This window comes from Neoarius graeffei, chromosome 3, assembly GCF_027579695.1.
Source record: "Neoarius graeffei isolate fNeoGra1 chromosome 3, fNeoGra1.pri, whole genome shotgun sequence".
NCBI classification, from domain to species: domain Eukaryota; kingdom Metazoa; phylum Chordata; class Actinopteri; order Siluriformes; family Ariidae; genus Neoarius; species Neoarius graeffei.
In genome coordinates, this window is record NC_083571.1 from 60,711,851 (window position 1) to 60,737,617 (window position 25,767).

The window sequence follows — 25,767 nt, forward strand, 5'->3', positions numbered from 1 at the left end:
ACGGGCGAAAGGCGGGGTACACCCTGGACAAGTCGCCAGGTCATCACAGGGCTGACACATAGACACAGACAACCATTCACACTCACATTCACACCTACGGTCAATTTAGAGTCAACAGTTAACCTAACCTGCATGTCTTTGGACTGTGGGAGAAACCGGAGCACCCGGAGGAAACCCACGCAGACACGGGGAGAACATGCAAACTCCACACAGAAAGGCCCTCGCTGGCCACGGGGCTCGAACCCTATATATATATATATATATATATATTTTTTTTTTTTCCATGTGATAGGCTTAACCAAAACATTAACAGAACATGTATTTTAACTGCTGTATGAAGACGTAAAATGTCTGTCACGAACTTTGCGAAGGTCTTCAATTACTTCCATTGGATTGCAAAGAATTCTGGACCTTCCCAAGATGGCGGACGCGTTGACTAATCGCAATGGCTGCGACCTTACTGTGAGGTCATCAACGTGCGCCAAAGCCGGTACGCGTTGGGAGAATGGTTGTGTCTGTGTTACAAACATAGCAATTAAAACAAGAACAACAACACGGAGAGAATGAAGTCGGCGAAAGAAAAGAAAAGAAAGCGCTCTCGCCGAGAGTTGGTTGATGGAGACAGAAAAAGGAGAAGCACTGAATGCAGTGTTAGGGTTTGTTTTTTATTAAAAAATAATAATACGGTCCAAATTCTGGTTTGCTAGTTAATGCTAATATAAACAACCATTCATTGCTATTACAGTGGTTATTATATATGGTGTATATAGTTTACAGTATACTCGTATATACTAGTATATTGTATGTATGTGTGATATATAAAACATCTGTCTTTGATATGCTTTAATATACATTTTTGTATGATAGATAACCTTAAGTCTGTATCTACATTGTTAAATAGGTTACATTACCTTTTGTAAATAACTGGCACATCTGTTTTTGTTTTAATGTGAAAGGATCCTAAGGAAGAAGTGAATGATGTGCAGGAAGTGAAGGAAGAGCCGAGTGACATCGAGGAAGGTGGCCTGGATCTCACTGTGCCTTTCAAACCCATCAGCGCTTACATGAGCGACAGACAAGAGATGCTGGAGCAGTGCTTCCATGTCCTTGGCCAAAACAAGCTGAAGAAGATGCTGCCAGATGAGCTGAAGGTTTTTATGTCATGTCATGTCATGTCATTGCATTGCATTGCATTACATTACAGGCATTTCGCAGATGCTCTTATCCAGAACAACATACCCAGAGCAGCCTGGGGAGCAGCTGGGGGTTAGCTGCCTTGCAAAAGGGCACTTCAGCCATTCCTGCTGGTCCAGGGACTTGAACCAGTGACCTTTTGGTCCCCAAACTGCTTCTCTAACCATTAGGTCATGGTTTCCCTAATGTAACATTTTAACTTTAATTTCATATCTGTTTGACTGTAAGATGTGTCACAATTTGGAGATGCCTGATCTTCTCTTTATCACCTTTTCTTTACTGATGTGATATTTCTGTAGGACTGCACCTTTCCGGAGATCAAGACACTGTGCTGGGATCAACTGCAGCAGCTCTCAGAGACCAACCTGCTCCAGATCCTGGAAGGTTAATGACATTTACTTCACTGTTTAAAAAAAGAGAGAAAATTTCAGGCTTCTATACCATTTTTGCATGCAGTTTTCCCATTTGCACTTGTAAGAAGAATCCATCAGGAACGACTTGCGTATTCTGAGTTGGCTTTTTTTTAAATCTCTTTTCTCGACATATTGGTCTATTTTCACTCTCGGTAACACTTTCTCCTTCCCCACAACACCTGTCAACAGCTTTGGAAGCTGATCTGTTTGCAGCAGTGCTTAAGTGCTTCATCTGTGCAATTGTCTCACCTCCTCATCTGTACACTCTGCAAACAGATCAGCCTCTAAAGCTTCAACTTTCCTGCTAATAACACCATGAATGCCATAACACTCGTCGTCTCATAGATGAGAATTAGCCAAGCTGTTGTAACTTTGAGTTCAATATTTGCGCCAATGTCTCCGTTACTTCTGCGTTGGATTTCTCATTAAAATGAAATTGAATGTCAGTGGGCGGCACGGTGGTGTAGTGGTTAGTGCTGTCGCCTCACAGCAAGAAGGTTTGGGTTCGAGCCCCGTGGCCAGCGAGGGCCTTTCTGTGTGGAGTTTGCATGTTCTCCCCATGTCTGCGTGGGTTTCCCCCACAGTCCAAAGACATGCAGGTTAGGTTAACTGGTGACTCGAAATTGACCGTAGGTGTGAATGTGAGTGTGAATGGTTGTCTGTGTCTATGTGTCAGCCCTGTGATGACCTGGCGACTTGTCCAGGGTGTACCCCGTCTTTCGCCCGTAGTCAGCTGGGATAGGCTCCAGCTTGCCTGTGACCCTGTAGAACAGGATAAAGCGGCTAGAGATAATGAGATGACATGAATGTCAGTGGAAAATGGTGAGAGAAGACAGAGACTTTTTTTTTTTTTGTATGTGTTTACTGCGAAACCGGACAGTTTGAGGTTGTTGAATTATTTTTTTTTCTCCTGTTAAACACAATTGTAATTGCTTAAGTGCGTTAGCAATAACAGGGTCATCAGTGCAGCAGACAAGTATTAGCTCTTCACAAGAATAACACAAACACAGCCCCAACCAACAGATCAGCACCAAAATCACTAAGTACAGGCTCTTTGCAGCTGGAGGTCACAGGTTTAGATACCACATAGCAATGTCATACTGGACAGCAAGCTTTGAGGTCAACAAAACCCTCACCAAGGTCAAGCACAAAAGTAGTTTCAGCAGTTTATAGTGGTTAATAGATTTCCTTTCCTAGAAGAATTGTCAGCGTCATTTTCTAGTTGTTTTTGTAAGGTTTGAAAATATAAACAAACAATTTACCGAAATGATAGCACATACTTAAAGCACATCGATGGCTCATTGACCATTTTATGTAATATTCTTTAGTTTGTTTTTATTCACTGAGAAAAGCGATCTTTTTAGACAGAAAGAATCGTGTTACTATGACAACGGAATTGTTTATTCGTGTCCGTGTCAGGACTGCGTATGCGTTATTTAGCCAAGTGAGATTTAAACTTCATAGAAGTGAAATCTGTTGATTCGCGGATTTTATTGCCAGTAAAAATCACATGGTTACAGAAAAAGCCTTTATTTGTCACTTATGGAGCACTTGTATGTGACGTCACAGCCGATCCAGATTGTGACAGACGCCATCTTGTCGGTCAAACGCCATATTTCCGCCTTCTATTTCTATTTCTGGTTCTACTTCTGCTTCTACTTCTACCTTTTCTTCTGGAAAAACCTACTATATACAATTCTACTACAACGGCTGCGGCTACAAGCTCTCCCTACCTGTGCACGTTTTTTGTTTTTTGTGTGTATTTTTGCGTGTTGTTCGTCTGTACCGGACTTCAATATCCACTATAACCGTATGGACTTACTGGACATTGGTTTCCAGCAGAAAATGACGGTTTGTAGCGATTTCCATCGCATGCACAACATTCCGGACGAGATAGCGAGACCAGCGGGGTCTCCGTGGATTGTTATCGGAAGCAAAGCGAAGGAGGCGGCGCCGGGAGCGGGAGCGGAAGCAAAAGCGAGGCTGCAGGCAGAGCCGGCCTGTTGACTAAGCTCAGAAAACAGCCACTCAAATCTCCACTGCTAAGCCTCTACCTCTCCAACGCCAGATCCATGTAAACAAGACGGACAATTTGGAATTACAGCTGGAATTACCTTATTCTATTCTATAATCGGCTGGTCAGTGCTATACTCAATACTTAAGTGACTTACCCATCCAGTGAGGATTATTTTCTTGTTTACAAGATGCCATATCTGAGTCGCTGACAAATCCTGAATTTCTGTAAAGATAACTGTCCAGAGATTTATAAGCATGCAGCGCTTCACCACTGAACAGCGAGGGAAAGTTAATGAGGTAATTATACACGTCTGGGTATTCCACCTCTGGCAGTTCAAAATCCACTGACGCGGTCGTGAAAACTCTGTCCGGAAAGCCATAAGGGTCACTAATCTGTAGATCGTTTATTTTAGACATATATCTAGTTATCTGTTCATTAGAAAAATGAGCCATGTAGTCCGTCGGTTGAAATTGATCCATTCTGTACACGAGTGCAGCAGTATTCAGCTGTGTTTTTTACCGACAAGATGGCGGCTGTGTACTTTCCGGTCATGTGACTGCAAGATCTCTATACACACACAGCTGTTAAAGGGGAAAGAGCTGAGAGGAGGAGGGAAGACGAGCTTCGTATTATCATCACGGTAATCTTGTTCGTTTACATCTTCCAAGATGTAGCCAAACCTTACAAAAATAACAATATACCTTGAAAACTGTTTGAGCTGTTAGAATTACAATAAGTGTTTTTACAAGGTTTTTTTTGGTGTACGTACCTTGCGAAGTCACTATGTTGTTTGGCCGCGAAGGTCCAAACGCCATCCAGTAAAAGTCAATGCCTTCGCGATAAAATAATTTCTTCCTGTAAAAATTAGCTGAAATTAAACTTTGAAAACTTCATTGATAATTCTTCTAGAAAAGGAAAGAGATTAAGTGCTATAAACTGCTGAGACGTTTGTGCTTGACCTTGTCGATGGTTCTGTTTACCTGAAAGCTTGCTCTCCAGTATGGTGTTGCTATGTGGTATCCAAGCCTGTGACCTCTAGCTGCAAAGAGCCAATTCCTTTAAAAGAGCGAGAGTAGTTTTGTCAGCGTAGCATCTGGAATGTTGTGGGAAAGGGAATGTGGCTTCGTTCTCGGCTGATGATAAAAAAAAAAGTTGTCTTTTTGGATGCTGTATATAAATTGTACCCTGTATGTGCCTTCATTTTGATTATTGCTATCTCATTCACTTCTGAAGGTAAAGAGCTGACTGCAAGCTCAGAAGCTGATGAGAACGAGACCAAAAGGACTTCAGTGGACAGTCAGTAAGTCAGATGTCCAAGGTTTCGTCTGTTTTATTGTACACAAACTTTTATACTGTATTACCATATTGCTCATGTAATCAATAGGTTGGAATGATAAATCATGATAGAAATTTATGAAGACTTGAGGAAAAAAATGAATAGTGATTATTATCAGACTGCGTAATCTTATGCCGCTTTTCCACTACCAACGCGGCTGAGTTGGGCTGAGCCGTGCCGTGCTGAGTTGGGCTGAGTCGAGTTGGGGCTGTTGGAGTTGCATTTCGACTACAACTGCGCTGAACCGTGCTGGCTGGAAGTGGGTGGACACATTGGGTGGAGTTAGTGAAAGTGGGTGGACGTCACGTGATGTCGTTAGGCAGCGCAAACAGTGACATCAGTGACCTTTTAAGCGGTAGTCTCACGCCCCGGATAGTAAACAATAAACATGGAAGACATGGAGTCGTTAGTGTTGCTGGTCTTGGTGCTGTGGCTTGTTGTCACCGACAACGCCAACAGATACTGGCAAGAGCGTATAGATGAGGCGAGGCGCATAAGGCTTCAGAAATTTTCGTAATTCTTCTTCTTCCGGGTTTACGGTGTTTACAGATCCCAGCGTGCTCGCGGGGCGTGTGTGGGCATGTGAGGACACTCCTCCTCACCAATCAGTGCACAGGGGAGTGTCTCCTCACGCCCCTAGCCCCACTCGGCTCGGTTTGGCTCGCTTCAGCCCCACTCCAAAACCGTGTGAGTTTTGGGTGCTGAGCAGGGCTGAAGCGAGCTGAGTTGTGCTGCTCTAAGGTAGTCGAAACGCGAGCCGTGTCGGGCTGAAGTGAGCCAAAAAAGGGTAGTGGAAAAGGGCCATTAGTTTTTCTTAGCTGTAATTGCATTGTTTGAACATCAGAGGGTGCAATAACATACATACAGGACACTTTTTTGATGGAATAAAAACGTGTGTTTTCATTCATTTGGCTTGATAGCATGCAATATTGTTAGCATGTCGCTTATCCTACATGTATTACGTCACACTATCCAATGGAGAGTGACCGTTGAATGTGGTTTGTGATATTGCATGGTTGTCAAGACATGATGTCAGAGATGTAAAACTTCCATGCTAGCGAGTGACTGTGACAATTTGTAAACAAACATGACCGCCAGGTTTGTTTCGTTAAATATAGAAGATTTTGAGAGAATTTTGAAAGGGAAAGACGCATTGAACACCTTAAAGGAATGTGTATGTATAATAATAATAATAATAATAATATTGGCTGACCTGGCGACTTGTCCAGGGTGTACCCCGCCTTTCACCCGTAGTCAGCTGGGATAGGCTCCAGTTTGCCTGCGACCCTGTAGAAGGATAAAGCGGCTAGAGATAATGAGATGAGATGAGATAATATTGGCTGGCTTTTATTCATGGTATATCAGATATATTCCATTCAGCTACTCGTCTTCAACTCGTTCAGTATCATGCTAGCTGAATGGAATATATCTGGTTGACATCTCAATGCCAGCCAGTATTATTTAAATAGCAGGGAAGGCACATGACTTCAAATTAAGCGGAAGTAACACAGCTCTAATGCCACAAAAACAGATCTAAAATGGGAAAGAGCTGTAGTGTGATTATGTACAAATAGACTTAACAAGAAATCAGAGCTTTCTTTTTACACGCTGCTGAAAGCTAAAGAAAAGAGAAGCAAATGGAGGAAGTACAAATGTTCATAAACTGTTTATTAAGAAAAGGAGTATTTTAGGCGGCACGGTGGTGTAGTGGTTAGCGCTGTCGCCTCACAGCAAGAAGGTCTGGGTTCGAGTCCCGTGGCCGGCGAGGGCCTTTCTGTGCGGAGTTTGCATGTTCTCCCCGTGTCCGTGTGGGTTTCCTCCGGGTGCTCCGGTTTCCTCCACAGTCCAAAGACATGCAGGTTAGGTTAACTGGTGGCTCTAAATTGACCGTAAGTGTGAATGTGAGTGTGAATGGTTGTCTGTGTCTATGTGTCAGCCCTGTGATGACCTGGCGACTTGTCCAGGGTGTACCCCGCCTTTCGCCCGTAGTCAGCTGGGATAGGCTCCAGCTTGCCTGCGACCCTGTAGAACAGGATAAAGCGGCTAGAGATAATGAGATGAGAGATGAGGAGTATTTTAGTTAATAGACAATTATATTTTACTGTAACATTTACAAATGTGGGTAAATAATTATTGTTGGTTATTAAGATTTTTTTTTCATTTAACTAAAGGAATATTTAAGTTGATTAAAAAATAGGAAAATAAATGTTGCAAATTTTTGGTAATAAAATTTTCTTCACTCAATTGTGACCCCAGTATCCTGAATTGAATTGTATTGTGAATTGGGTGAATTATTACATGCCTTGTAATCATGGCCACAGATCACTGGACACACCTTGTAAGTCATTTACTTGCTATACCGATGTATAAAATGGAGCATTAATGCATGTGGTCTCTACAGATGGTCTCCCCTCTCTTTATGTTTAGCTTGAATTTGCCCCCCCCCTCCTCCCCAACAAACTCTAATAATATAATGTCCCACACTGAGAAGCTAAAGAAGCTGTTTGAACCACACTGCATTTCACTGTGACATTTCATTATCAGTTGCATTTCCATCAGCAAACGTACAGGAAACATGCCACACTGAAATGTAATCACTCAGGTGTATGGATGTAATCCATCCAGCCGATGAATCCAAAACCCAAGAGACTTGCTTTCACATCGTGACATCACAGCCCCCTGTAGTCATGGGTTTTGTTTTGTTTTTTTGTGCCATAGACAAACAGTGGCTGTATGATGGGTCATATTTTCATCATTGTTTGTTGTAGGATACTTTCATCACATTTAGTGCTGCAATTCGAAGCAGTAGCATCAACAACTAGCTCACAGAAATTAAATGAGACTTAATTTAGTCATGTCTTTGAAATTTTTTTTTTTTTTTTTTGGGAATGTAATATTTAGGCAAGACAACAATGTGGACTCCACGTCATCTGTGAAAGAGACTGCTGAAGGAGAAGACAAGCAAGGTAACAACTAATAAAACTAAAATATTACAAATCATTATCCAGATGTAGAGTTGCATGAAAATCTCTGTTGGAACTTATTGCATTATCATATTTCTATAATATTTATGCATAATATATATATTTTTTTTGCACAGGCTTGTCTGGAGAAGAGAGTGATGTTCTGAGCATTAACGCCGACATGAATGACAGTGACATCGAAGGCCACAAAGATCCCAAATCCAAAGAACAGGAAGTCCCGGTTCCCACAGTGACACCCCCTCAGTCCTCTGTCCCGCCTCCTGAACCGGACCTCCAATCAGATGAGCCGAAGCTGGAGATTCAGCGTGACATTGACAAGAGCGTCAGTGAGATCCTTGATTTGACCAATTCTAGTAGTGACAAGGCAGAGCTGAAGCTGCATTTGCAGCCGATTGCTATGGAAGCAGCTCCTGCATCACTTCCTATTCCTGCTGCAGCTCCATCAGCACAGCAGCTGGCACTTCTGGAGTTAGAGATGAGAGCGAGAGCCATCAAAGCTCTCATGAAGGCCAACGAGATGAAGAAATAAACTCTGCTGGCTCGAAGCAGAGCAACTTGGTTCTGAGGTCATATTGGCTTCTATAATTTTGTCCAAGGAACATGTGCAGCCATATTGGCTTTTTGTGTTTTTGTTTTTCGGACCACAGTCTTATTTTAGAGATCGGACTCTTTCAGTCAAGTGACGTGGCTAACACCATGACCCCTTTCAAATAAATGAAAATACTGTTCATTAATCATGTGTCAAGTTCTTAGATGTTGCATGTGATTTGTTACATATAAATCCCACATTTTAATTTGTTTTATTTTGCGCTCACTTTAAAAGGAACGGCTGTATAGTAGGACTGTTCCGTTGGCGGTAAGATTTACACACTATTTTTACATTTTAGTGTAAATGTAGTCAAATACTTTTTGATTAGATAAAACTTTATTGATCCCTTTGGGAGGGTTCCCTCAGGGAAATTAAGATTCCAACAGCATCATTACAGATAAACAGAGAAAAGAAATAGAGAAAACTTCTACATAAATTAAGTATTTACATATACAAATATAAAAAGAATAAGATATGGGGAAGAGAGGAGGGGGGGAAGGAGGGAAAGGAAAAAAAATAAAAACAGGGGGGCAGGAGAGATATTGCACATTGCCCGGTATTGCTTATTGTCAGGCTAGGCTACTGCTCCTTCCCATCCTCTGTCCTCCTGTTCCCCCTCCTCCCCCCCAGGAGAGGAGTTGTACAGTCTGATGGCGTGAGGGACAAAGGAGTTTTTGAGTCTGTTCGTCCTGCACTTGGGAAGGAGCATTCCGTCACAAAAAAACAGTTTAAATCGGAAAGCTGTGCACATTTGCGCGAAGCTGCGCAAATGTGCGCAGCTTTTCGATTTAAACTTTTTTTCTCATACTTCCTGTTTCATGGACTGTAATGGATTAGCTTATTTAGTAATTTTAATACAGAATTTACTTTGAAATTATAATCAGACACTCCAACGCCCCCCCCCCCCCCCCCCCCCCCCAAAAAAATCGGATCTGCGCGATTCAGCCGTGAAAAAGGCGGCATCCGCCAAAAGGCGCGCTGTTTGCATCCCTGGTTGATTAAACACAAATCAAATCATACAGAATAGACCTAAAATGTTTTTCAAAAATGACCCTTGCGTGAGTGAAGTGACAAGTGTCAAATAGAAATGTGACAAACGAGCGATATTAAGTGTACATTACAATGTAAATGTACACTCAGCGGTTCCAGTTAGGCATTCTCCAGAGATTGTTCACATGATGTTTTGGTTTCCAAAAACAAACTTAAACACAATTGATTGTTTATTTAAACAACTTACCACTTATAAAATGATCGGAGCAGACTTTGCTGTGTTTGGAAGGCTGATAATCCTTGCGGTTGATTCTCGCAAGCCATAGATTTCTCCTTTGTATGCTGAGTTTGTTTGCTCGCCTTCGTGCTCCCGTACAGTGGGAATTCCATAAAAGCTCCGCTTGACGTCATCATCTGACCTATTACGACAGCCGTGAATACAACAGGTGTGCACCATTGCTAGCTTTAAATAGCCTGCTTGGGTTCTTTTGAAGACTTTGTACTTGCGCGTTACAATGTGTGCTCAGTGACCCGTACGGTAAGCTTGACCCACAAGATGGCCACCACTAGGGAATCCCCGACTCTGTGACGTCATGTGCAAACTATGTATACTCCTCCTCTCTGTCGTCACTGATACACCCAATGATGGCTGTGTCATCGGCAAACTTCTGAATGTGACACAGCTCCGAGTTGTAGCAGAAGTCCGCGGTGTACAGAGTGAAGAGAAGAGGGGCCAGCACCGTGCCCTGGGCTGCTCCGGTGCTGCTAATCACAGTGTCAGACTTTTATTATTTATTATTATTATCCCCTTCTGGCCGAAAGGCCTGAAGGGGGATTATATCGTGGTGATGTCTGTCCGTCCTGGGAAGGGTACTCACCATCTGAAATCAAGTTCTTTCACAATTTTTGGAGGAATTTCACAAAACTTGACAGAATTCTTTGTTATATGTTAGTAATAGGGGCGGCACGGTGGTGTAGTGGTTAGCGCTGTCGCCTCACAGCAAGAAGGTCCTGGGTTCGAGCCCCGGGGCTGGCGAGGGCCTTTCTGTGCGGAGTTTGCATGTTCTCCCCATGTCTGCGTGGGTTTCCTCCGGGTGCTCCGGTTTCCCCCACAGTCCAAAGACATGCAGGTTAGGTTAACTGGTGACTCTAAATTGACCATAGGTGTGAATGTGAGTGTGAATGGTTGTCTGTGTCTATGTGTCAGCCCTGTGATGACCTGGCGACTTGTCCAGGGTGTACCCCGCCTTTCGCCCATAATCAGCTGGGATAGGCTCCAGCTTGCCTGCGACCCTGTAGAAGGATAAAGCGGCTACAGATAATGAGATGAGATGAGATGTTAGTAATACGCATATTGTAATTTCGTTCAATTCAGTTGCATTTTACCAGAGTTATGGCCCTTGATTACCAAACTTGTTTTTTGACAATTTCATGAGGGTGTATTAAGCACTTATAGCATAGATATTGTTGCCAGCGGGGGATCTTGTGCTTTCATGCCCCTTTTCCACCAAAGCAGTTCCAGGGCTGGTTTGGGGCCAGTGCTTAGTTTGGAACCGGGTTTTCTGTTTCCACTGACAAAGAACTGGCTCTGGGGCCAGAAAAAACGGTTCCAGGCTAGCACCAACTCTTTGCTGGGCTAGAGGAAAGAACCGCTTACATCCAACAACAATCGCAAGACCGCAAAAGGTCACCATTTTTAAGCGCCGAGAAGCAGCAGCTGTACAAACGCGAAGTCATCCATTATTGTTGTTGTTGCTTCTTCTTCTCCGTGTTGTTGTTGCTTCGATATTTGCGCCAAGGTTTATGCAAACGCAGCAACGTAACTGACGTATACAGCGACGTAATGACGTGGCTCCTCTTAGCACCCCGAGCTATGGAAAAGCAAACTGGTTCTCAGCTGGCTCGCAAGTGAATGAGTTGTGCACCAGCACTGGCCCCGAACCAGCCCTGGAACTGATTTGGTGGAAAAGGGGTATCAGAGCACTCTTGTATTTATTTCTCATTCCTGCTAGTTTGTGAGTGGTATTTTGTGTAATGCCTTTATAGACCACTAGAGGTCAGTGTAGTACTGCAGCTCTAGTTCAGTACAAGCCATTTCCTTTCTTTCGAGCCACTCAAGTCGAGTTCACAGGAGACATCAAACCTCATCTTGTCCTCAAGGCAGGATTCAGATTTGGTTTTATTATCACAATGTCACCATGTGTACAGTGGTTTAAATGGCTATATGTTGGGAAAAGCTGCACATCTGCTGTAGTCTTCATGATTCTAGGTACTAGGTCAAGCCATAAAAAAATCAGCCAATCTCCCACATCCGTTATTCTTTGATTTTCTTCATTTTATTTCAGTTCAGGTGTGTCGCTGTGAAATCTAGGCCAATAAATTCCAAAAGGAAATAAACAGCCGATGTAAAACACCTCAACTACAGGCATTCATAAATATATAATTCTGTATGTTTACTCATAGATATAGAGTGCCTTGAAAAAGTATTCATACCCCTTGAACATTTTCACATTTTTCCACCTTACAACCACAAACTTAAAAGTTTTTTATTGAGATTTTATGTCATAGACCAACACAGAGTAGCACATAATTGTGAAGTGAAACGAAAATGATAAATGGTCTTCAAAATTTTAAACAAATAAAAATCTGAAAAATGTGGTGTGCATTAGTATTCACCCCCCTGTACTCTGACACCTCTAAATACAATCCAGTGCAATCAATTGCCTTCAGAAGTCATCTAATTAGTTAATAGAGTCCTACTGTGTGTAATTTACTCTCAGCATAAATACACTTGTTCTGTGAAGACCTCAGTGGTTTGGTAGAGAACACTGAAGAACAAATAGCATCATGAAGACCAAAGAACTCACCAGACAGGTCAGGGATAAAGTTCTGGAGAAGTTTAAAGCAGGGTTAGGTTATAAAAAAATATCCCAAGCTCTGAACATCTCAAGAAGCACTGTTCAATCCATCATTCAAAAATGGAAAAAGTATGGCACAACTGCAAACCTACCAAGACACGGCCGTCCACCTAAACTGACAGAGCGAGCAAGGAGAGCACTGGTCAGAGAAGCAGCCAAGAGGCATGATCACTCTGGAGGAGCTGCAGAAATCCACAGCTCAGGTGGGAGAATCTGTGCACAGGACAACTATAAGTTGTACACTCCACAAATCTGGCCTTTTTGGAAGAGTGGCAAGAAGAAAGCCATTGTTGAAAGACAGGCATAAGAAGTCCCGTTTGCAGTTTGCCAGAAGCCATGTAGGGGACAGCAAACATGTGGAAGAAGGTGCTTTGGTCAGATGAGACCAAAGTTGAACTTTTTGGCCTAAATGCAAAGCATTATGTGTGGCGGAAAACTAACACTGCTCATCACCCTGCACACACCATCCCCACTGTGAAACATGGTGATGGCAGTATCATGTTATGGGGATGCTTTTCTTCAGCAGGGACAGGGAAGCTGGTCAGAGTTGATGGGAAGATGGATGGAGCTAAATACAGGGCAATCCTGGAAGAAAACCTGTTGGAGGCTGCAAAAGACTTGAGACTGGGAAGGAGATTCACCTTCCAGCAAGACAATGACCCTAAACATACAGCCAGAGCTACAATGGAATGGTTTAGATCAAAGAATATTCATGTGTTAGAATGGCCCAGTCAAAGTCCAGACCTAAATCCCATTGAGCATCTGTGGCAAGACTTGAAAATTGCTGTTCACAGACGCTCTCCATCCAATCTGGCTGAGCTTGAGCTATTTTGCAAAGAAGAATGGGCAAAAATTTCAGTGTCTAGATGTGTAAAGCTGGTAGAGACATACCACAAAAGACTTGCAGCTGTAATTGCAGCAAAAGGTGGCTCTACAAAGTATTGATGCAGGGGGGCTAAATACTAATGCACACCACATTTTTCAGATTTTTTATTTGTTTAAAATTTTGAAGACCATTTATCATTTTCGTTTCACTTCAAAATTATGTGCTACTCTGTGTTGGTCTATGACATAAAATCTCAATAAAAAACTTTTAAGTTTGTGGTTGTAAGGTGGAAAAATGTGAAAAAGTTCAAGGGGTATGAATACTTTTTCAAGGCACTGTATATACTCACTGGCAACTTTATGAGGAACACCCATACATCCACCTGCTGTTTTATGCAGTTCTCTAATCAGCCAATCCCTTGACAGCAGCACAATGCATGAAATCATGCAGATACAAATCAAGAGCTTCAGTTAATGTTCACTTCAAACATCAGAATGGGGAAAATTGTGATTGCAAAGTATGACTTTCACTGTCTCACTGGGTGTTGGTGCCAGATGGACTGGTTTGAGTATTTCAGAAACTGCTGATCTCCTGGGGTTTTCACACACAACAGTCTCTAGAGTTTACACAGAATGGTGTGAAAAACAAAAAACATCAAGTGAGCGACAGTTCTGTGGGTGGAAACAAATGTCTTGTTGATAAGAGAGGTCTGAGGAAAATGGGCAGATTGGTTCGAGCGGCCAGGAAGGATATAGTAACTCATAGCAACTCTTTACAACTGTGGTGAGCAGAAATGCATTTCAGCATGCAACAGCAGAAGACCACATTGGGTTCCACTCCTGCAGCCAAGAACAGCAATCTTAGAATCAAGAACAAGTTCCTATTAATGTGACCGGTGAGTGTCTAAGAGTAAACACTAATGATCCAGCAGAAATGCTGATCTTTTGTATGCTCAAGGAAAGGGAAATCCAATAAAGACGTAATTACTTTGAAAATGGGATTGAGTGAAACAAGGCAGAGAGGAAGTGAAAGTACTACGGCCTGTCACTGAACATGGGACCACTTGATTAACTAGGCTATGATTTTGCACCGAAAACAGGAATTTAACCTTTCAGATGTAAGACTTTGGGTAAATAGATTTAAATGAACTTGCCAAGGACAGCTGGTTGAAGTTGAATAAACTTACTCTTCTGTATGATAATTCTTATAGGTCACTGGTGACCTAAACAATCCCGAAATAAAAGTTCACGTCATTGTCAAATGACGTCATTACAGGAAAACAACACAAGCACTGATATGGAGCCTCAAGACTTTTGAGCAGAGTGTACAGATTAAAGCACGAAAGTGCCACTGCATCCCAATGCCAACTGTCTCTTCTACAGTGCTGCTTGAAAGTTTGTGAACCCTTGAGAATTTTCTATATTTCTGCATAAATATGACCTAAAACATCATGAGATTTTCACACAAGTCCTAAAAGTAGATAAAGAGAACCCAGTTAAACAAATGAGACAAAAATATTATACTTGGTCATTTATTTATTGAGGAAACTGATCCAATATTGCATATTTGTGAGTGGCAAAAGTATGTGAACCTCTAGGATTAGCAGTTAATTTGAAAGTGAAATTAGAGTCAGGTGTTTTCAATCAATGGGATGACAATCAGGTGTGAGTGGGCACCCTGTTTTATTTAAAGAACAGGGATCTATCAAAGTCTGATCTTCACAACACATGTTTGTGGAAGTGTATCATGGCATGAACAAAGGAGATTTCTGAAGACCTCAGAAAAAGTGTTGTTGATGCTCATCAGGCTGGAAAAGGTTACAAAACCATCTCTAAAGGGTTTGGACTCCACCAATCCACAGTCAGACAGATTGTGTACAAATGGAGGAAATTCAAGACCATTGTTACCCTCCCCAGGAGTGGTCGACCAACAAAGATCACTCCCAGAGCAAGGTGCGTAATAGTCGGCAAGGTCACAAAGGACCCCAGGGTAACTAAGCAACTGAAGGCCTCTCTCACATTGGCTAATGTTAATGTTCATGAGTCCACCATCAGGAGAACACTGAACAACAATGGTGTGCATGGCAGGGTTGCAAGAAGAAAGCCACTGCTCTCCAAAAAGAACATTGCTGCTCATCTGCAGTGTGCTAAAGATCATGTGGACAAGCCAGAAGGCTATTGGAAAAATGTTTTGTGGACGGATGAGACCAAAATAGAACATTTTGGTTTAAATGAGAAGCATTATGTTTGGAGAAAGGAAAACACTGCATTCCAGCACAAGAACCTTATCCCATCTGTGAAACATGATGGTGGTAGTATCATGGTTTGGGCCTGTTTTGCTGCATCTGGGTCAGGACGGCTTGCCGTCATTGATGGAACAATGAATTCTGAATTATACCAGCGAATTCTAAAGGAAAATGTCAGGACATCTGTCCATGAACTGAATCTCAAGAGAAGGTGGGTCATGCAGCAAGACAATGACCCTAAGCACACAAGTCATTCTACCAAAGAATGGTTAAAGAAGAATAAATTTAATGTTTTGGAATGGCCAAGTCAAAGTCCTGACCTTAATCCAATCGAAATATTGTGGAAGGACCTGAAGCGAGCAGTTCATGTGAGGAAACCCATCAACGTTGAAGCTGTTCTGTACAGAGGAATGGGTTAAAATTCCTCCAAGCCGGTGTGCAGGACTTATCAACAGTTACCGCAAACGTTTAGTTGCAGTTATTGCTGCACAAGGGGGTCACACCAGATACTGAAAACAAAGGTTCACATACTTTTGCCACTCACAGATATGTAATATTGGATCATTTTCCTCAATAAATAAATGACCAAGTATGTTTCTCATTTGTTTAACTGGGTTCTCTTTATCTACTTTTAGGACTTGTGTGAAAATCTGATGATGTTTTAGGTCATATTTATGCAGAAATATAGAAAATTCTAAAGGGTTCACAAACTTTCAAGCACCACTGTATCAGCAGATACTGTAGAGCATTGTGAGTAATGTAGGAAAACAATCATTCATTCATTTACTCATTCATTCTTCCGTTTTCTATCCCGCTTATCCATTGCGAGTCATGGGTGAGCTGGATCTAATCCCAGCTGAATGGAGGGTCTGTGTTATTCCACCTCTGAGCCATAACAATTGATAGTAACATCAGTGAGATCAACGTCTGTTTAAAAGGTACAGCCAGCATTGCAGAACAGGGGTGTGACGTTTTTGACATTCTTCTTTCTGAAACCAGCATCTTCCGATCGCACTGCAACTTTGATTGCGTAGTGCACAGCTAACAAAAACACATCAACACTCAGTTCACTCACCATTACTGTTTTGAAAGCAGCACCCATATGTTCGGAGTATTCTCATTTCCGATGTGTAGTATGTTATACGTCACCCTAGATGCTGAAAGCTCTGTGTCATGTCACACCTTTGGTTGGAGAACATTGGCATGGTGTGTGAAAGCATGCACTGGCACAGTTTTATAGGTTAGCTTTATTTGGTTCAGTGTAAATCATTAAAACCGGAATATTGCGATATATCTGTGTCAAAAGAGCTACAGAGAGACAAACAGCCATTCAGACTCTCATTCATAGCTAATTTCAAGTAGCCAGTTGACCGAGTCCGCATGTCTTTGCACTGTGGAAGGAAACCCACACAGGCACAAGGAGAACACGCAAACTTCACTGGGCCACCCAGGAAACCTTTTCAGACAAATGAAAATAGACCAATATTTCAATAATTTGAAATAATTTGGATGTCACTGAAGATAATTATGAAGATAATATACAGATCATTCCAAGCTGATTTTTCCTTTATATCAAAAGTCTGTCAAAGGCTCTGAAAAAGATGACATGATACAAACCTAAAATCAAAGCATGCAGACACAAGTGCACATTGAGATCAATGGAAATAAAATAACCTTTTCATTTCTTCTTTGTGAATGCTGTTGTCATCAATAGCGCGAAGACACGACAAATCTTTCCTCCTGTCATAAAACCAAGGCCAACACATTTTTACATTTATTTTATCTTTAATTAGCCATCGTGTGAATTTGCACATTCCCAAAGTGACTTTTAGGCTGCTGTAAATCACACTGCAGGTGCTAAATTAATCCATTTGCACAGCCACTGTCTCATATTTTGCATTTCCATCCAGAAACAACACATTTGTTGCATATTCATTAGTGCAAACATGCAAAATGGATACAATGTTTTATTTTGCTCATTTGAAAGACGCACTCATCTGAAGACCTTGTTAGTAAATCAGATTGCATGTTTTTTTTTCTTTTAATCAGGGTGTCTTGCAATCTACCGTATTTGTGATTTTTACACGCACTGTGTCTAAGGTTTGGGGGGGATTAAATGTTCTGAGCACTGTATCAAGCTTTAAATAACACAGTGCTCACGAGTGACTAAATGAATTGATTCCCTGAGTGATGAATCACAGGCTACGTCTGGGTTTCATGACACATTACAGCATGTAGCTCAGCTCCATTAATAGTCCTTTAATACCAGTTGTAGTTTTACGTTCGTAGGTCTCGAATGTTGCCGTCGCTGTAGACTTCAGGGATACAACACTGATGGTACACTTTCAGTGGTCTTTTAAGATTATTGCTTGAGTCATACTGTATGAGATGATCCGAATAAAACCTAGAAACTCTCTAACAGACGATATGCGATAACATGTTCTCTATGTCAGGTTATATCAGGAAGATCCTCTAACGATAGATCTGTGATAAAATAAAATTACTGTATTCTGTTTATGTTATTAATCAGCATGATCTGGGCTCATGTAGATAATAGGGTTGCATAAAGGCAGTCATTCTTCAGAGTGAGCTTGAAGGATATTTTATTTTGTCTCTGTTTATGTTTTCATTTCACCATTGCACAACTTATTGGTGGCTTTCTCACACTCTGAGATTTGGTTCTCTGTCAGGTTGTATGAGGAAGATCCTCTTACAATAGACCTGTGATAAAATAAAATTACCACTCTGAGATTTTAATTAAATATTTTTGATACTCCCTTGTTGAACTTTGCTGTTGGCTGTGTTTTATCCCTTTTTTTTTTTAGATAAGAATTCCTTTAGAATGAAATACTAACTGTTATTCAAAATATTCATTTTGTGGTAAAACTTACCACAAGAATTGAGATTTTTGGTTTACACATCTTTCATTGCCATGTTGGTCTATTTTCTAATGGTTTCTAATTACCCAAAATGTTGTTTGACGGCCTGCTAGGTGCGGAGGTGGGATGTAGGCCCTTCGTCTCTACTTAAAGAGTGTGATGTGGCAGCGATTTAATCCTTTACTCTGTCCAGATAAGCTTCTGATACTTTAACTCTCATGCACATACCACCATCAAATCCACTGCACTCATCATTGTTAGGACTAGGACTATTTTGGCCTCTAGAGGCCGCCACTGTTCCTGTGTTTTGTGTTTGTGTTAATTGCCTAATTATCTTCACCTGTGTCCTTAATTAGTTTGTCTATTTATACCCCCTGAGTTCAGTCCTCTTGTCACGGAGTCTTTGTGCTGTTATGTTTATCTCCAGTTTCCTTTGTACTGTGTTTTTTGATCTTCTTAGCTTTTGTATTTTTGCACTTTGCTTTTCTTTTGGATTTTACTCTTTGGTTTTTTTTTTGTCTTTTGTTTTGCCCTGTATATAGTGTATATAGTTTAAATAAACCTTTTGATTCTTTTTCTACTTCCGCCTCACGCCTCTGCATTTGAGTCATCCCCCTGGTGGCCTAGTGGGGGTTTGCTGGATTATCACACCAACGAACCAGGTTCGAATCCCAGCAAAACCCTAACAGAAAGACTCCGTCATGACCGACTCAGCAGAGGCTGCTTCAACTGTCTACCCGGCCAACCTTCAGGGAATTATGGCAGCTTTGACACGCTTCGGAGCGACCATGGACGCTCATGGACGTACGCTCACCAGCCAACGTGAGGCCCTCGCTCGCCACGAGGAACTGCTTCAGCAAATTGGGAAAACCCTGGCACAGCTGACATCTCTGCCTGCATCTCCTGCTCCTGATCCAGTTCCTGCTCCTGATCCAGCTCCCACTCCTGCTCCAGTGCCTCCTGCAATGCTGCCTTCTTCACCTCGCGAACCCAGCCTTCCTGCACCACAGAGGTATGACGGCAAGCACAGTGAGTGCCGAGAGTTCCTTACCCAGTGTCAACTCACCTTTGAGCTTCAGCCTACCACCTACACTACGGATCGCCGCAAGATTGCCTTTGTGATCACCTTATTAGCTGGTAAGGCGCGAGCCTGGGCTACTGCTATCTGGCAAAGACAGGGACCTGAGTGCTTTGATTTCCAGCTGTTTTCTGAAGAGATGCTTCGGGTCTTCGATCAGGCAGACATCAGTACCGACGCAGCCCGAAAGCTCATGTCCATCCGGCAAGGAGGAAGCGTAGCAGATTACGCCATCTCGTTCCGAACACTCGCAGCAGTAAGTGGATGGAACGAGACTGCCCTGGTGTCAGCCTTCCACCATGGTCTGTCTGACCCCATCAAGGACGGTCTGGCCTCTATTGGATGCCCAAGTGACCTCGAAACCCTCATCTCACATGCTATTCGTCTGGACAACAGGATGAGAGAACGCCACCAAGCCTTGAGACCCCCCAGCCTCCCTACCTCTACCTGGAGACCGTCTACCTCCTTCAGTGACTGTCCAGAACCCATGCAAGTGGGTCGTACTCGCCTCTCCGCATCTGAGAGGGAGCGCAGAAGGAGGGACAAGTGCTGCATCTACTGTGGCAAGCCTGGTCACTTCCGAGCATCATGTCCCGAACTCTTGGGAAAAGGACCGCCCCGTCCAGCCGAGGGAGGGTTGTGACGGGGCCTACCCTCTCTCCCGGACTCCCTGGCCAAGGAATCTACATCCCGGTCTCCATCTCCTGGGGTGAGTCTGTCCACTCTTGTCAAGCTTTGTTAGACTCAGGGGCGGCTGGGAACTTTATGGATATTCACTTCGCCCAAAGCATCAATATTCCGACTGCACCTCTTGAAGTCCCACTGTCTGTGTCTGCCCTCGATGGCCAAGCGTTAGGTGATGGAAGAGTCACCCAAGTTACTTCTCCAGTCTTCCTCCAGTCTCAAGGTCACAAGGAAGAAATATCCCTGCACCTGATTCCTTCACCTGAGTTCCCAGTTATTCTAGGCCTTCCTTGGCTTACTCGCCACAACCCTCGCATAGACTGGGTAACAAGCCAGGTTGTGGAATGGGGCCCTGCATGCCATGCCTCTTGTCTGCTCTCTAGCTCTCCTGTGTCTCCTGCCGAGCCCCCTGATCTCACCGAGTTATCTCAAGTTCCCACAGAGTACTGGGATCTCAAGGAGGTATTCAGCAAGAGCAGGGCCGCCGTTCTTCCTCCGCACCGGGCCTACGACTGTGCCATCGACTTGCTCCCTGGGACTACCCCTCCTCGTGGCAGACTGTTTTCACTCTCTCAGCCAGAACGCAAGGCCATGGAGGAATACCTCAAAGATGCCCTGGTCTCTGGGTTTATTCGACCCTCCACTTCACCTGCTGGAGCCGGCTTCTTCTTTGTCGGCAAGAAGGATGGGGGGCTCCGACCATGTATTGATTACAGGGGCCTGAATAAGATCACTGTGCGCAACCGATATCCCCTTCCGCTGATGTCCACAGCTTTCGACCTGCTCCAAGGCGCCACCGTCTTCACCAAGTTGGACCTACGGAACGCATACCACCTCATCCGTATCCGACAGGGAGACGAGTGGAAGACTGCCTTTAACACCCCGTCTGGGCACTACGAATACCAGGTGATGCCCTTCGGACTCACCAACGCACCAGCTGTTTTTCAGGCCCTAATCAACGACGTCTTAAGGGACATGATTAACCTATACGTTTTTGTCTACCTCGACGACATCCTTATCTTTTCCAAGACCGTGCAGGAGCACCGCCACCATGTCCGCCAGGTTCTCCAGAGGCTGCTACAGAACAATCTGTTCGCCAAGGCCCAGAAATGCGAATTTCATGTTCCCGAGGTCTCCTTTCTGGGATTTATTGTACGGACAGGCCAACTCCAAATGGACCCTGCCAAGACCCTGGCCGTCCGGGACTGGCCTACTCCCAAGTCCGTTAAGGAGGTTCAGCGGTTCTTAGGATTCGCTAACTTCTACCGCAAGTTCATCAGGAACTTCAGTTCTGTGGCAGCACCCATGTCAGACCTCACCAAAGGGACAGGTGGATCTTATGGCTGGTCTCCTCAGGCAGAAAAGGCGTTCAAAGACCTCAAGGACCGCTTCTGCACGGCACCCATTCTGGTTCTCCCGGACACCTCCCAACCATTCATCGTGGAAGTGGACGCCTCGGACAGTGGTGTCGGCGCGGTGCTCTCTCAACGTTCGGAAGGAAAGCTGCACCCCTGCGCTTACTTCTCCCACCGCCTGAGTCCTGCTGAGTCCCGGTACGATGTGGGGGATCGAGAACTGCTAGCGGTCAAACTGGCCCTTGAGGAGTGGAGGCACTGGCTGGAGGGAGCACAACATCCATTCCTGGTTTGGACTGACCACAAGAACCTGGAGTACCTCCAGCAAGCCAAGAGACTGAACCCTCGACAGGCTAGGTGGGCCCTGTTTTTCAGTCGGTTTGACTTCACCCTCTCATACCGCCCCGGCTCCAAGAACACCAAACCTGACGCACTGTCCAGACTGTTCTCTGCCACTAACAGGGAGAATGAAGTCGGGCCTATTATCCCTGTGTCCCGGATTGTGGCCCCTGTCCGCTGGGGTATTGAGGAGGCTGTCCGACGAGCCCAACGCCAGGACCCCGGTCCTGGGACGGGGCCACCAGGCCTCTTGTACGTCCCACATCAAGCCCGGGCCAAGGTTCTCCAGTGGGGTCACTCTTCCCCTCTCACCGCCCACCCGGGAGCTCGGAGGACCCTGGACTTCCTGAAAAGACGCTTCTGGTGGCCTAACATGGAGAAGGAAGTAAGGTCATTTGTCCTGTCCTGTGAGGTTTGCACCAGAACCAAGAACCCACGACAGCGTCCCCAGGGTCTCCTGCATCCTCTGACCATTCCCCGGCGTCCCTGGTCCCACGTGGCAGTCGACTTTATCACGGGTCTCCCTGAGTCACAAGGTAACACGGTCATTTTGGTCTTAGTTGACAGATTCTCCAAGGCCTGCCGCTTCATACCACTGTGCAAACTCCCCTCTGCTCTTGAAACTGCAAAACTTTTGTTTAATCATGTCTTCCGAGTCTTTGGTCTTCCACAGGACATCGTCTCAGACCGAGGGCCCCAGTTCTCCTCCCGAGTGTGGCACGGGTTCTGCAAGGTCATCGGAGCCACTGCCAGCCTCTCCTCTGGGTTTCACCCACAGTCCAATGGTCAGACGGAGAGGCTCAACCAGGACCTGGAAACCACCCTGCGAGGCCTGGCTATGGATAACCCGACATCGTGGAGCACCTGGCTGCCATGGGCGGAGTACGCCCACAACACCCTGCAGTCATCGGCCACCAAGCTGTCGCCATTCCAGTGCCAATTCGGGTTCCAGCCACCTCTGTTCCCGGACCAGGAGGAGGACGCGGGGGTGCCCTCGGTCAACCAATATGTGAGACGGTGTCGCAAGACCTGGAGCAAGGTCAGGAAGACCCTCATACAGACCTCCAGAACCAACCAGACTCAGGCCAACCGCCATAGAAGACCTGCACACGCTTTCCGCCCTGGGCAGCGTGTTTGGCTGTCCACTAAGGACCTTCCACTGCGGGTGGAGAACCGCAAGCTTGCTCCTCGCTACATTGGCCCCTTCAAGGTGGTGCGCAGGGTGAACCCTGTCTCCTACCGGCTCCAGTTGCCCCGGACTCTGAGGATCAACCCCACTTTCCATGTTTCCCTGTTACGGCCCGTACTGACATCTACGTATGCCCCTGCCCCTAGGAACCCCCCACCCCCCCGCATCTTCCAGGGGCAGACTGTGTTCACTGTGAATCGCCTGCTTGACTCCCGCCGGGTCCGCGGCGGGTTGCAATATCTGGTGGACTGGGAGGGCTATGGTCCTGAGGAGCGCTGCTGGGTTCCTGCTCGGGATGTCCTTGATAAAGAACTATGTCGGGACTTCCATTCGGCCCATCCGGATCGCCCTGGGAACGTCAGGAGACGCTCCTAGAGGGGGGGGTCCTGTTAGGACTAGGACTATTTTGGCCTCTAGAGGCCGCCACTGTTCCTGTGTTTTGTGTTTGTGTTAATTGCCTAATTATCTTCACCTGTGTCCTTAATTAGTTTGTCTATTTATACCCCCTGAGTTCAGTCCTCTTGTCACGGAGTCTTTGTGCTGTTATGTTTATCTCCAGTTTCCTTTGTACTGTGTTTTTTGATCTTCTTAGCTTTTGTATTTTTGCACTTTGCTTTTCTTTTGGATTTTACTCTTTGGTTTTTTTTTGTCTTTTGTTTTGCCCTGTATATAGTGTATATAGTTTAAATAAACCTTTTGATTCTTTTTCTACTTCCGCCTCACGCCTCTGCATTTGAGTCATCCCCCTGGTGGCCTAGTGGGGGTTTGCTGGATTATCACACCAACGAACCAGGTTCGAATCCCAGCAAAACCCTAACAATCATCTCATAGGTAGCTAATAAGTCTCTGCCATAACTCAATGCAACCAACTCAGCACCAATGTTTCCACCACTTCTACAGTGGATTTCTCATTAATAAGACCTTAAACACTGGCGTAAAAAATGTGAGTAACAAAAGAAGCTTGCTTTTGTGCTTTTAGGAGGTAAACATGAAACATGACTGTTATCCCTTATGTTTCATTTGTTTTCTCCTATTGCTAGCAATATCTATGTCCTCCTGTGGTCATCGCTGCAGCAGAATTTTCATCGGAGTAACAAAAACGGACAGCGCCAAGCAACAAATCACTACACCAATATAAACCAATTTCATGTGTCTGAGGGTAGAGCGTTTCTTTATCTAAATAACACATTCCAACAACAATCAGTAACACTTTAGCCCATCTTCTTTGTTTAACAAGTCAAACTGTGAAGTATAACATGTCCCTTTAACAGGGGTCTAAAATTGGCACTGCTGATGCTGACAGACCACCCATTGTAGCACTGGAGTTATAATAACATGCTAAAACAAAAGAGCCCCATTACTCCCTCTACCATTAGCAATCAGAGCAAAATCTTAGCAATCAAGTGTGTGTGTGTGTGTGTGTGTGTGTGTGTGTGTGTGTGTGTGAGAGAAAGAGAGAGAGAGAGAGAGAGAGAGAGAGAGTTGGCACCTTGAGCTTAACTGTGAGCCTGATTTTAACAACACAGAACAAGGCAGAGCAAATATCTTCAAATACAGTTATTCATATGAGGATGTGGAATAGTAAATACTATATATTTTTCCATTTTAAAAACAATACTTCTGTCCGAGTTCTAAAACTGTTTCCTTGCTGCTCACAGTAAAATTCTCAAGCTGACTGTCTGAAAGCTTCTGTTGCTAAGTTATACAAAAACCAGAGGTGTGATGGCAGGATTCATCACTACAGTTGGCCAGATAAGTATACTCCATGTCTGATCAGTTCACTTCTCGTCAAAACATCTCACTAGCAATGTAATCCCAAGGCTTTGGGCTACTGATTGGAAGGTCATGGATTTAGATCCCTTGAGCGAAAGCTCTTCATCTCTAAGATGTATGAGTAAATGGACGCACAAGCAGCGATATGGAGGACCCATGGAATACCAATTAATTTGGGTGACTTGTAGCAATAACCACTGGAAATGTGAAGTGGGTGGGTTCCGAGTTAAACTAATCTCAACTTTGAGGCAATTTCCAGTGGGATCAAAGGATATCGTTAACTAACAGATGGTGCCAGTACTGAGTTCCCCAAACATTTACAACAAGATGATGTCCATGACTTTGGTTCCTACCACAGACATTCCTACATTTAGCCAGTCATTTTTCTTTATAAAAAATTATCTGATGTTTCATAGGAACAATGCCCTAAGTTAGTTTCTTCCTACAAGGCAAGTGATATAGCCAGCCATTGTGCTAACAAGACATCTCAACAGTTAGACAGCCTAAAATGTGCATTAACAAAACATTGCAGAAACCAGAAAATGTTAGAAGTTTGATTTAGAAACTGTGAATTAAAAGAAAGAAATTAAACATGGGTGAATTGTCATTGCTGAAGCCCATATGCATGCACTAATGATATTTTTATGGTCTTATGGATATTTTATAGTTTTATGGATATTTTAATGATATTTTTAAGCCAGCTACTGCTTGTTTTATTTGGAAACATTTGGGCTGGGACATGTACAAAAGGGATACAGTGGTGCTTGAAAGTTTGTGAACCCTTTAGAATTTTCTATATTTCTGCATAAATAGGACCTAAAACATCATCAGATTTTCACACAAGGCCTAAAAGTAGATACAGAGAACCCAGTTAAACAAATGAGACAAAAATATTATACTTGGTCATTTATTTATTGAGGAAAATGATCCAATATTACATATCTGTGAGTGGCAAAAG

General features: G+C 43.9%; 1 protein-coding gene across 2 annotated transcripts; it reads left to right on the forward strand.

Annotated features, from left to right (window-relative positions):
- Positions 1-484: 484 nt before the first annotated feature.
- LOC132883435 (caspase activity and apoptosis inhibitor 1) lies at positions 485-8,678 on the forward strand. 2 transcript variants are annotated; one of them, XM_060917071.1, is made up of 6 exons: positions 485-656; positions 957-1,151; positions 1,494-1,578; positions 4,858-4,924; positions 7,847-7,926; positions 8,061-8,678. In XM_060917071.1, exons 1-6 carry the CDS (start codon positions 564-566, stop codon positions 8,471-8,473), a joined length of 933 nt encoding a protein of 310 aa, XP_060773054.1. In that variant the 5' UTR covers positions 485-563; the 3' UTR covers positions 8,474-8,678. The 2 variants fall into 2 exon arrangements, with proteins under 2 accessions (XP_060773054.1, XP_060773055.1); XM_060917072.1 differs by having other exon boundaries at positions 7,862-7,926.
- Positions 8,679-25,767: the final 17,089 nt, after the last annotated feature.

Bases quoted from the DNA above. Each gene is read 5' to 3' on its own strand.
- LOC132883435 (XM_060917071.1), top strand. From the start codon at position 564: ATGAAGTCGGCGAAAGAAAAGAAAAGAAAGCGCTCTCGCCGAGAGTTG. The intron at 1,579-4,857 runs GTTAATGACATT...TCACTTCTGAAG, and splicing joins CCTGCTCCAGATCCTGGAAG to GTAAAGAGCTGACTGCAAGC. The intron at 7,927-8,060 runs GTAACAACTAAT...TTTTTTGCACAG, and splicing joins TGAAGGAGAAGACAAGCAAG to GCTTGTCTGGAGAAGAGAGT.